We start from the raw sequence: 13,248 nt of genomic DNA on the forward strand, positions 1-13,248 counted from the left end.
ATATATATATATATATATATATACACACACACTCTTAGCCTTTATTCTAAAACAAAAAATCAAATTACTCTCTTATCTTTGAAAAGTTGCAAACTTACTTCTCAAATGATGAATCTCGTTCAGTATATTAACTTTCGTGCTTGCTGATGACGGAACTCCCATTTCGGTGAAAGGATCATATAATAGATACCTCGACGCCCGTTTTCTTGAAACAAGATTCGTGACCTTCACACAATCCCTCCTTCTTCTTCTTTTTACTGAATCTCGCAATGTTTCTACCCTTTCGAGTTGAAAAAAGCTTCGATTAGTATATCCAGTTTCTTCGAATTATTCGAGATTTTCCAAATCATTCAAAGACATGACAACGAAGTAGCTAATTTCGTGTCAAAGTGTCAACTTGTGTCTTGTGATTACACTGGATTACACATTAAAGATGAAGGTTAGATTACAATATGTCGTCAGATTTATGATATAAAAAGAATTAAAGGTCGTTTTACATGACAGCGTCAAACACATATATGTAATCATATATGGTCAAACATCGAAATGGTTGCGTCATATGCTGGATGGCGTCACATGGAGCGAAAATTACAACGGAACGGAACAGTGAGACCAATCAAAACTCTACAATGGTCGCGTTCAGCAGACTCAACTGTTGCGGAGCGGATCCGTGAGCGCTCACTGCTATTGGTATATTCTTTTAGATCATCCAATAGGAGAGCTTGTTTTGTATGTATATACGACAAGTATCATCATACGGGAGCGGTTCACTTGCACACTGTAGCTATTGTCCACTGCCTATAGCGGGGAGCACAGACTTTTGCATAACGCATAATACATATACATAAGGAATTTCATTGGCCCATTTTCTTATGCATGAGTCAATGGACCAATTAAATTCTTTATGTATATGGTTTATGCGTTATGCAAAAGTCTGTGCTCCCCGCTTATCACTGCAACTTCTGCGTAGGTAATTCTTTTTTAATTTTTTTTTCTAGCCTTGTGATTGGCTTGTGCGCAACTGTTTCGTGTGCAATTGATATACGCCCTCATCGGGCGCGTTTAGCAGACTCAACAGTTGAGTGAGCGCTCGCTATTGGTGTATTCTTTTAGATCATCCAGTCAGAATTTTAGATCTGGAAGAATACACCAATAATAGCGAGCGCTCACTCAACTGTTGAGTCTGCTGAACGTAGCCATTGTACGATAAAATATTTTTAGCTATATATCTAGAAAATAAGCTCTTCTATTGGATATCGTATCGTCGTACGTTGGATGTCGTACGCAATGTGAATCTTACAATAGTAATTAATGCGCATTATCAGAAATTTGAAAAGTTGGGATAGATCATATATAGAATAGATTCTCTAAAGCCCATTCTACAATGTATAGAAATCGACCAATGAATAGTTAATTATCCTCCTCACATTCGACTATGATTTGTTGATTTCAAGCAGGGATCGCTAGTCCTATGTGCTAGAGTCCTAGATATCAGAGAAGCGCAACCGATGTTCCGCGTCCTGATTAGCTGACTGTCAGCCAATCATGACATTCATTCAGTGGTATTAAAAATGGCTGACTAATAGACGATTGGTGGATTTCATATTTCGTCTGCAAATGACGCCATTTTTAATACTTTTCTTAGTAATTTTGCGATACTGACTTAAGCCGGTTGCGCTTCTCTGATATCTAGGACTCTACTATGTGCTACATAGTATATAAAGCCACAGGACCTATTTTAATTTTATATAAAAGTATTTTTTATAATTCCCTGATTTTTTTAAATAAATAATTAATTTTATATTACATAATTAAAAGCAACTTAAAAATTGTATATAACATTTAAAAGTTATAAGATTTAAATTTTAAAAAAAGTCCCGACTACAAATTAAACCCTCTGAGATCCCGAGATAATAGCGGTGCCAGCAAGGAAATATTTTATTGCCTATTATACATATTTATTATCTCGAGAATGGCTAAATAGTGTGAAACATGCGGCTTTACTGTAGTACTTTCAGTCATTACTACATGTTCAAAAAAGTTTATTAAAATCAGTGATTACAAATTAGCGACCTTTCCAAAAAATATTTATTGAAAATATTTACATACGTTAATTGTATCAGTTCACTGATAAGTTTACAATTCGGATTAGAAATTCTATGTGAAATCATAGAAGAAAAATTATTTTAGCACTAAGAAGCTGATATGATCAATTGGCCATTAATTAAATTGTAATTATAAAATTTTTACTCTGACAGTTTTACAACTGACTTAAAAATACCTTCGTTACGTTTCTACAATGCGCATAACCACTTTTCATATTTTAACGTCTGTACGACGATTGCACTTCATACTTTTAATGTGCAACACATTGTTTTTTTTAATAATTTCAAAAATAAATTTATGGATCTTAGTGATCTTCGATCGAGAAATGCCAACATTCGCCCGTCATTGTTTATGGATTTTGTCCGGTAACCTAAATTAAGCATTTCTACATACTGTTTTGGTCACAAATAAACTAATTACAATTCAACAACATTGATTTACATGCTCGACTGCAGCTTCATTTTCACAAAGAAAGTACGTTTATACATACATATATGCGTAAATTTGAAATGGCCGCGTTTTGCGTAAATGTGAATACTGCCGTCACATACAGCCCGCAATCCGTAATCCGCACCGGATGTTTGCAAAAGTTACTGGGAATTGCGTCCGTAATGTTACGTGTATTTTATCTCCTTATGTCCCATGGAGCCGTAATTCTGTAAAAGTTATCAGTTTTTATACTAGTAATGCTTTACATTATTTTTTATTTAACAAGTTATATTGATTATTTTTAATTTATTTCATAAGAAAACTGCAGAATATATCTTGATTATAACAAAAACTTTACTTAAACCGTCAAATTTATGCCTGGTTTATGCTTCAGGTCTTAATCCCAAGATCCTAAAATTCAACCAATAAAGCTGCCAGTTCTAACTGAAATTTCAACTCTATTGGCTGAATTTTAGGATTAAGACCTTAAGACCGAAGCATAAACCAGGCATTAGTCAAATAGATAAAATAAGAAAAAGCATTACTAGTAAAAACAGGTAACTTTTTTACGGAATTAACCCCCGTATTCATAGTCAGACCTTTACTTAAGGCTTCCTTAAATTTATCTTTAGATACTCAGTAGCCAATAAAATAATTAGTAAATCATCTGAAGATAAATTTAAGGAAGCCTTAAGTAAAGGTCTGACTTTCAAGACTTTCCTAAGTAAGGGTGCAAACCCATGCAACGGAATAGCGTAACGCAAAACGAGAGTAGAACCAATAACGAGCATTCCATGTTTCTAGAGAATCTCGTGATTGGTTCTACTCTCGTTCCGCGTTACGCTGTTCCGCTGCATGGGTTTGCACCCTAATGTCTTAAGATGCTAAAGCTGCCCTCTGATTGGTTTGTAACTCTTCAAGACTGAACTTAAGACGGTCTTGAATATAAGAACTGACTATGAATACCGGCCTCTGATTGGTTCGTAACTCTTCAAGACTGAACTTAAGACGGTCTTGAATATAAGAACCGACTATGAATACCGGCCTATGTGTATAAAGCCCAAGACAGAATGCGAGGGGATATAGCGATAGCGATAAGTTTCAACTTATCAGAAATCGAATACACCGGAATACACATTTTTGATAGGTTGAAACTTATCACTATCGCTATTCCCTCGCATTGTGTCTTGGGCTTTTAATGCGTGCCCAACCCCTGGAGAATTCTCTTTAAGATATCATATATATATATATATGTACATACACATATATATATATGTAGGGATACTAGGCTATATGCAAAGCGCCATTCTTGTTTTTATTGGTTTTACACGGTATTTGGGTATTTATTTAATGCAAAAGCACGCAAAAGAGCCGAGGAACAACAGGTAACAGGAATGAGTAAGAGGTATAGAAGGTAGCTGGTAGAGCGTAAGAAAAAGAAGTGGTCAAAAAAAGTCGAACAGTAGTTGATTAGAGTTTTCAAGATTATCAGAAGTAGAGCGAAAAGTTCGGTTGTTCGCTGTTCTTGTTCTTGATACAATTAATTTCTATTAAATTCTCTGTAAGAGAAAATTATATCGATGGACGACACTGCGGACTTGCGAGGGCGAGAGGCGATGCTACCTAACCACAGCGATATTAGCGGTAGTAATGTTGCGTGCTCCAATGTAAACATGACTTCGGTAGATTCGGGAGTAGAGACTGGGAACGATTCGAACGATAGCTCAATCGTCCAGCAGGAAGGTCAACAACAGCAGGTTGTCGCTAACCAGGTCATCGGCAACAGTGTCACAACCGTCAGCACCAACTCTGTTGAAGAATTTCCCAATCTGAATATGTACGACTGGCGTGCTTTAATACAGCCTCTATTAGTCCCTGATGAGAGCAAACGGAACTCGCCCGAGGTTACTGTGATGTTGCAAAAGAACAGGCTACTTACAATCGACGCCGAGGTACCTACTGTCGTTTTTATGTATTAGTAAATAGTTGAGAGTGGTAGCATGAAAAGCTAGAACTTGTCCAAAAATTTCTTTGATTAGAAATGCAAAACAAAAATAAAAGAACAAGATTGTTTATTAAAACACTTTACATCAGTAACAATATAAACCTTTAATACAATTTTTTGTTGAATGTAACTTTCAATATGATAATTATAAATCTTGAATTAAAAGAGTTATTGTATTATTTTAGGCCTTAGAAATAATACGAAATAAACACAGGCTTCATTTTTACCGCCCTAAGATAAGAGTACGTGTCCTTCGTGCATACAAAAATACAAATACCCAAGCTTTAGCCTTCAGTGATTGGCGAACTAAACGTATTCAACAAAGGATGCGGTTGGCTGCTACCACAAATAATGTATCTTTGATGAAAAGACTTTTGGAGTTTGGGATATCACCTAACAATCACGACGATCACGGACGAACTCCCCTTCATATTTCAGCTTGCAGGTATAATTTATATATTTAAAATATAATCTACATAACATATACATTATGTATGTTTTCTTATAAGATGAATAATATGTTTGAAAGTAGAGTTTTTTTGAATTGATTTATTAATGAAATTATCAATATATATTTTCCTTAAGATATTCTGAGAAAAGTAATAGTTTAAATTACTTATATCTTGGTATTTTTTACTACAGGGGTTATACTGAAATAGTCCGTTTATTGTTAGAAAACGGTGCAGATCCAAATCAGCGTGACTGTATAGGAAACACACCATTGCATCTAGCCACAGTTAATAGCAAATTATCAGTAGTAACACTGCTCTTAACAGCTGGTACTGATGTTCTCGCATTAGATTCCTATGGTTACAATCCACTGCAATTAGCGAAAACCAAATTAAGAATGTTACAACGAAATTGTAATAATGAGGACATGCTTGAGATCAAGGAGGAGATGCATAATGTAATTAATATGTTAATGGCATATCTGCAAAAGCAGAAGAATATGCGAGAACAAGTAGAAACATTGAGCAATTTCTGTTCACGGCTTTCTTTATCCAATACCTCAGATCAGGTTCAGGATAATGTTAAAGATTTACTAGCAAATATAAATGCTCTTAGTATAACTGATTAGTCGAATATAACTGATTTATTACGACGAAGATAAGCTATTGTAATATTATACACACCATTCATATAAATTCACTAACATTTTTATTAATATTAATAACATTTTACTAAAAACTTAAAAAACAAATATGTGTTTGTATATTATGCTTTTATATGTATTTATGCAAATGACTACATTACAATGTATCCCTAATTGTAATCATGTCTTATATCTCGCAAAGATTTTTTTTTTATCATCATGCTTCTTTAGAAAAAGTCATTTGACAATTTGGTTAATTCTAAAAGATTGATTTTAATTTAACATATGGGCTAAAAATATTACAATACTTGTAATTACACATAAGATACTTGGACTTCTTTCTCTCTTCTTTTCTACAGATTTAATTTTCTTGAATTAGTCATAATTAGTAATTAATAGAGCGGATAAAAGTGATTAGCTTTTGTATTTTGCAATTATTTTTATACAATGACAATAGAAAGATATAAAAAATTATGAATTGAAGTATCACACATGAAAAATATAGTATTCTAATTGATTATAACACTACTCTTAATTTTTCTCGATTAAAATTTAGTAACTTGAACATATGACAAATAATTCTAATAACAGAGAGAGAGAGAGAGAGAGAAATAAGATTGGATTTTTTTAAGTGTAAAAACTAGAAGTTGTATACAGAATTGTTCTGTGCAATAAATATTAAATATCTTCATATGCTTATATGTTTAATTGTGACTAGTGAAAGAAAAATTATAATTCTAAAAAAATGTATCTATTTAGTTATATGTATATTTACATAATTGAGACTTTCAATATAAAACAGAAATAAAATTTTTTCGACAGAATTAGTGAGAAAGAAGATATACAGATTTGCTCATTTTTTGTACTTATAGTCCCTGGTAATCTTTAGGTCTATAGAAAAATGTAAATAGTTTTCTTAATTATTTACAAATACTGTATATAGTCCATTCCTTTAATAATGTAAGTTGCAGAATGTAAAAAACTAAGAGACAAATAAAGCGTGTTCTATATATGTGTATTATAATTTCTTGTTTTACACATTTATGTATAAATCTGTCATAATTCTATCGTTTTAACTATTCTCGGACATTAACAAAAAAATTAAATAATCTAATTAAATTCTCGTATTAACAATTTTGCCGCTGCAAATTTATTTTATGCTGAAATCTTATTTTATGTCTATTTTTTTGTGTAAGTATTAAGACAAAATTTTGAGAGAGAATAATATAAAATTTAATTTTATATAATCTTAAAGAGTCTTATAAAATCGTAAAGTCTAAAAAATTTTTAAGTCTTTAAATCTTTCTTTCAAATAGTTTAACAATTTTAGTACTTTATTTTAATTTTTGTATGATTTCGAGATGTAAATCAAACGATGTGAGAGAACTCACGCCGAAATGACTCCTCGTTTCTTCTTGCCGCCGTCTTCGTATATTTTAGCCTTGATTTCCTCGTAGCGACGCAGCATAGTGCTGCCATCGGTGAGCAATGCACGTGGCCGACTTTAGCGTGCATTCAAACTTGAGAAAGGCGTGGGGAGTCGGGGAGACGCATCGTGGGTGGTCCATCGTGGTGCGCCGACCGGGAACGCGTCGCGTTGTGTGGTCCGGCTGGTTTGTGAGTTTCGAGTGCGGCTGTCGCATAGAAGATGCGAGACGCTTTGCACGATCGAGACGCGTATTTTACCTCATGGTTAACCGGGATCGATCCGTGAGCCCGACCGCATGAAGGTACACGTCTCTCGCAGCTAATTCTATTGTTTATACCGCGCGTTTATTTCCACATGACACTTTGTTTCGTGATTAATTACTTAATTACTATTCGATTTGATATTACCTTGTGGAAGAGGCGTTGCGTTTTAATAAAGAGGAAGAAATGGAGTTTCTTTTGTGTCTCCTCTCAAAAATGAGAGAAAAGAACCGCCTTTGCTTTTGTTTACATCAGAGTGTATTTTCTTAAATCGCTTTCTGATTGTGAAAAACTTATTTTCTACTCGCAGATGGTACTTTTGCTGCTCCTCTATTGTCTGATATTTTGCAATGGCTTGCTTTTGGGACTGGAGCATGGATTTGCAGCTAACGACAATGATGGTGAAAACAGTACGTGGAAGGATATGGGTCGGCATCAAAGAATCAAAGATCCCAATTATAGATTAGATAGATATCCTATAGGTGAATTGTCACCAGATATCTCAGCCTGCCGTAGACCTGCCAAATGTGTTCAACTATCTAAAAGTACCTGTATGGGTACAAAATTACCTTACTCTTTTACCACATTGGATCTTATACCAGAACACATAACTCAAGATATTGTTGAGGTAGATAAAATTACTATTTATATATTTTTTATGTTAATAATATTTTTTTTTTTTTTCTATGATAAAGCATAATTTTGTAGAAATATATGTAAGTTAGAAATTTGATGTTCCGAAGTTTTGCAGCAATGGCTTTCTAAGGAATGAAGACTATATTTTATATCTATATAAACATTTAGAGAGAATTTAAGTTTCAAAATTTGTATTTAAGATTGTCTCAGATAATTCTCTTATTATGCATAAGCTTATCTTTCTATGATGATATACAATATTAAGAAATTTAGAATAATATATTTTGCTGTATTTGAAATTTTTTTTAATTTTAATTTTTAATATATTTCTCTCAAGTTGTTTATCTATAATATTCATATAATATTCTGTTATATTCTATTGGTTTTTTTATGATGAGAATGGATTACATTTGTCTATATGTATCTTTTTACTTTTAGGAAAGATTATACTTGTTGCAAGCTTTAAAGCATGTACCAAAATGCTGGGCAGTTGTTCAACCATTTTTGTGCTCAATATTTATGCCGAAATGTATTAACGATACAGTTGAATTACCATCTCAAGAGATGTGCAAGATGGTATCAGGACCCTGTAGGATGCTGATGAATCATACAATATGGCCGAGTTTTGCAAAGTGTGATAATAAGGAATTATTTCCACGATTATGTCAGAATGATATTAGGGAATTGAAATTTAATATTTCGGGCAAATGCTTGAAACCTCTTGTACCTACTGACAATGCTCTTTCCATTTTTGATGGAGTTGAAGGCTGTGGAACACAATGTTATAACCCATTATACACGCCTGACGAACATAATCAAATACATTCGTTCATTATATGGGCTGCAAGCATCTGCTGTGCTTTCAATTTATTCACCATTGTAAGTGGCGTAAAAACACAAATAATATATGCTAATTATACAATTTATATTTTATATTCACATGTTTCAGCTAACATTTATCATAGATTGGAGAAGCGCAAACAAGTATCCAGCTTTGGTAATATTTTATATTAATGGTTGTTTTATGGTATCTTGCATTGGCTGGCTAATTCAATTCACTCCTGGCAGTAGGGATGTAGTTATATGCCACAAAGACGGCACATTAAGAACGAGAGAACCAAGGCATGTTTCACGATACATCGTAATGGAATTTATCACAAGGATGTTGATCTAATTTTATAAAATATTTATTTTTACAGTGGGGAGAATCTGTCGTGCGTCATTGTCTTTATTCTTGTGTACTATTCTTTAATGGCAGCTGCAGTATGGTTCGTTATATTAACGTACGCTTGGCACATGAGCTTTCGAGCACTTGGCACAATACAAGATCGGATAGACAAAAAGAGTGCTTACTTTCATTTAATCGCTTGGTGCATACCACTTGTTTTAACAGTCGCAATCATGGCATTAGGTCGAATTGATGGTAACAGCATAACAGGAATTTGCTTCGTGGGTTACGCCGATCATATGGCAAAGATTTTTGTGCTTGGTCCTGTATTACTTGCAGTGTTAATAGGAGGATATTTTCTATGCAGAGGTACATATTGTTTCTTATCATTTGTATATTTATGTCGATATGATAATAATATTAAATTTTTATACATTTTTAATGCTTTCTGTGTTTAAATTGTGAGTATCATTGCATTATTGTTTAATATATTGAATAATTATTCTTGCATCTATGATATGTAATGTATGTATTTTAGGACTCTACACGCTTATTTGTTTAAAAATAAGCAGTCAGGAGATCATATCCGAAAGAGCAAGTTCGAAAATAAAACAAACAATTGTTAGAATGGGACTCTTTTCCATAGGCACTCTTGCAGCTGTTGTTATTACATTCTACTGTCATATTTACGAAATTCAGAACTCGCAGCAATGGCAACAAAGCTTTAAAAGTTATATGATGTAAGGGAATTTCATTATATAATTATAAATATAGTCCTTCTATATGTATATGAGTGAATCTTAATGCATGTTTTAATGTTTTAACATGGAAGATGAATATTTCAGTTTTTCTTATGCGTAGATTCTAATTGCAGTCGGTAATTCATTTCTCATGATAAATTGTTGGAATATCCATTAAGATTCATTATGTATATGTTCAAAATAAATATTTTACTTATAATATTAAATTTTTTATAAATATATTTGATTATTGAACGCATATTTATCGTATAAAGCTAATATTACATTAATCCGTTTTCATCGTACGACAAGCATTTCAAGCCCGTTGATTAGTTGCAGGACAAAAATGTTCTCAGATTTCTCTGTCCTGTAGCTATTTAACAAGCTTGAAAAATTTGTTATACGACAAATGTAATATCAGTCTGATATTGTATTATCTAAATGTAATGTAAATATAATGCAGTTACATTTGTTTAAAGATGTACGATTGCGACAAAGTATGCAGACGTATCTGAATGTAAAATGGACTCGAGACCTAGCACAGGTAAATTGCAATTGCATTTGCTTGCATTATTTTCCACCGGCATATTTATGTCTTCGTGGATATGGACTAGCTCAACGGTCGACACATGGTGCAGATTTTTAAGAAGGTAAATTTCAATACATGCTAGATACTTACTGTGTTGACTCGTCATTGTTGTGATCAATGCTATTCTGAGTAGCATATATTTTCTCTTCGTTTGCAGGATTTTCAATCGCGAGTCTGAGGAGCCTCCTATAAGACTGAGTAAGCACAAGCTTATCGCGCATTTATTTGCGAATCGGAAGACATTTAATAAGGCCGGTCGTTTATCAATAAGTTTTCACAACACTCATGCGGATCCAGTTGGACTGAATTTTGACCTCAATTCAGCATCACAAGACTTCAGCAGCACTTGGGCAGCCGCTTTGCCCAAATTAGTGACGCGAAGGGGTGCACTAGTTGGCACTACAGGCTCTGTGTCTAGTAATAGACGCAACTCGGCTGATTCCGAGATTAGTTATAGCTTCAAATGTGTCTCTATGGAATCCAGACGAAATTCTCTGGACTCGCAGATCTCTGTACAAATCGCACAAGTAAAGACAACACGAAAAGTTGCAAGCCGATCGCGCGGCCGTCGTGGGAAGAGCAGAAGAGACTTCGGGAAATCCCGATCAGCAAAAATTGATCCATTGTCTAGGAGAGGCAGCACCACTTCTCAAGATAGTCAATTAATAACTCAAATTCCAATTCAAATGCCCAATATGGGCAGAAGATTCGGAAATGCCGGACTGGATGAACGAGCCTTGAAAATTATCGACTCTAAAAACACGGGTATGCTTTTGCCTTTTTTGTTAAGAGGGCAGAGTGGCAGTGACGAAAATTTAAGCAGTGAGGAAAAGAGGCAAGATATGGCTGATAAGGATGTCGACATAGAAGTAGGCAACATGGAGAAGGAAGATAAACAGGACAGCGACAGTGAGGATAGTGAATCGGAAGATGAAGTAAAAATGTTAGATCCAGAAAACGCACACGAGCGTAGTAAAAATAAAGAGCGTAGCAATAAAAACTGTAAAACTTATAATCATGAAAGTGACAGAAGAAGTCGCGAGGGTCATAGAAGCAAGTATGTTTTACAAGACGAAACTATTTTGAAACATCTACTTCAGGAGGCTAGTGATATTAAGGTGAAAAACGAAAATGAGAAGAAAGAGGCGTATAGAAAAGCTGTGATGAGCGATTCTAGTCTTACCTCGTGTTATCCAGAGTTAACGAGATTGTTGCAAGGCGATGGACAGACTAATGCTAGAGAGATAGCGACGCAGACTTCGCTGCCGCTCGATATACTGGAGATGGAAGAGTTAAAGCAGAGTATCGATGAGATAATTAACAGCAGACATTGTAGCTCTAAGGGAACTCAAATATCGCCGCAATTGAAAAAAAGTAAGAATATCACGACGTAAGACTGAGAACAATTTTTTGTTCTTATATAAATATATCGAGAAATGCGTGAAATAAGGAATTATGTGCTATATAGATATATTTTATTAAAATAGTAAGAATTGTTGCATTATTAATCGACTACATCTTTTTTTTCTTATCGCTTTTATCATATTTTCTAAAAAAAATAATCGTCTATTCACTTTTATTATTTTTGACATTGTAAATGATATGTAGTAATGAAATGATAATGCAATAAATTCGGGTAAATAATATCATTTGAGAAGATGTGTAAGGATAACAAAATATATATATAAATATTTTTATATATTTTATTATTATTGCTAAAATAGTAATCAAATCTTAATAAAGTATCCATAACTGACAACTCGCATCGAGTGCTAGGTAATTAATTTTCAATTTGTGATGATACTAGATTTTAATGTATATCACGTTGTACATATTTTTTCGCAAAAGGATTTCATTATATTTCTAATATTGTATGTCTTCCGATATTTTGTAAAAATGTATCACGTGCGCGTACAAACATTTTTTATAACAATAAGATATTCTTTCTGTACATGTGTGTGATTCTTTCTGTGTATGTGTGTGTATGTGTGAGGGAGGGAGACATGCGCGCATGCAAGTATGTGTTCGTACATTAATTTTTTTAACAAGTGCCTAAATAAAACACGTTTTATAATTTTATACGTTATTGATTTATAGATTATTGGCTATTTGGAAAGAAAAAAAGATTCATGTATCTATTTAATATAATTGTGATTTGAATCACATTCGTAGAATGTAAATCAATGAAAATTTTTTATTTTAATAACTAATAATAAATAATTTACTTTTTGTTCATTGTATACCCATATTTTATAATTGCAGAAAAGTAAATTGCTTTTATATTATGTGTGTATATATATATATATATATATATATGGCTGATACAAAATTGTAAAGCGTATTTTGTCGAATATCTTCTAATAGTACAAATGTCAATTGAAAAGTACTGTCAGTACTGTCTTTTGAAATTATAAACTGTGTCTTCTTGTATCCTTACATTTTATATTTTGTAATAATTATTAATATATTTATGTAATACTCTATTTTACGTAACGTATTTTTTCATATTTATTAGTCTAATTATAACATTCTCAATATTTTTAAATGTTTCTAAAATTTTACTATTACAATATATATACGCGAAATATGAAAAGGTATATTAATTACTTTCTTTCTCAACGTGTTAAAATTCTGATTGCATTTAAGATTTATTTTGTTTTTCTAAGAAAAATCAGAAATGAAATTATTATCATTTATATTTATATTGTAGCATATCGAACCATTAACATTCTGTAAATAATTCATAATTCTTATTGATGACATTAATTTAAATATTCTGGCAAGAAACAGATG

General features: G+C 32.9%; 3 protein-coding genes across 4 annotated transcripts in view; 2 read left to right on the plus strand and 1 right to left on the minus strand.

The window, feature by feature from the left end:
• ZC3H3 (zinc finger CCCH domain-containing protein 3) overlaps positions 1 to 415 on the minus strand; it is a 5,373-nt gene extending 4,958 nt beyond the window's left edge. For both annotated transcript variants that reach the window (XM_018549798.1, XM_018549793.1), the window contains exon 1: positions 99 to 415. In XM_018549798.1, the coding sequence (XP_018405300.1) occupies positions 99 to 162 (64 nt within the window). In that variant the 5' untranslated portion in view covers positions 163 to 415. The remainder of the gene's footprint in view (positions 1 to 98) is intronic.
• A 3,427-nt stretch (positions 416 to 3,842) lies between these two features.
• LOC108782055 (ankyrin repeat domain-containing protein 54) lies at positions 3,843 to 5,669 on the plus strand. The gene is made up of 3 exons (XM_018550209.1): positions 3,843 to 4,487; positions 4,726 to 4,985; positions 5,183 to 5,669. The coding sequence occupies exons 1-3, from the start codon at positions 4,116 to 4,118 to the stop codon at positions 5,616 to 5,618; spliced, it is 1,068 nt and encodes a 355-aa protein (XP_018405711.1). The 5' UTR covers positions 3,843 to 4,115; the 3' UTR covers positions 5,619 to 5,669.
• Positions 5,670 to 7,249: 1,580 nt separating this feature from the next.
• smo (smoothened, frizzled class receptor) lies at positions 7,250 to 11,849 on the plus strand. The gene is made up of 8 exons (XM_018549549.1): positions 7,250 to 7,363; positions 7,633 to 7,950; positions 8,397 to 8,837; positions 8,908 to 9,080; positions 9,158 to 9,495; positions 9,665 to 9,866; positions 10,346 to 10,516; positions 10,613 to 11,849. The coding sequence occupies exons 1-8, from the start codon at positions 7,358 to 7,360 to the stop codon at positions 11,847 to 11,849; spliced, it is 2,886 nt and encodes a 961-aa protein (XP_018405051.1). The 5' UTR covers positions 7,250 to 7,357.
• Positions 11,850 to 13,248: the final 1,399 nt, after the last annotated feature.

Source organism: Cyphomyrmex costatus, unplaced genomic scaffold, assembly GCF_001594065.2.
Source record: "Cyphomyrmex costatus isolate MS0001 unplaced genomic scaffold, Ccosl1.0 scaffold123, whole genome shotgun sequence".
Lineage (NCBI taxonomy): Eukaryota > Metazoa > Arthropoda > Insecta > Hymenoptera > Formicidae > Cyphomyrmex > Cyphomyrmex costatus.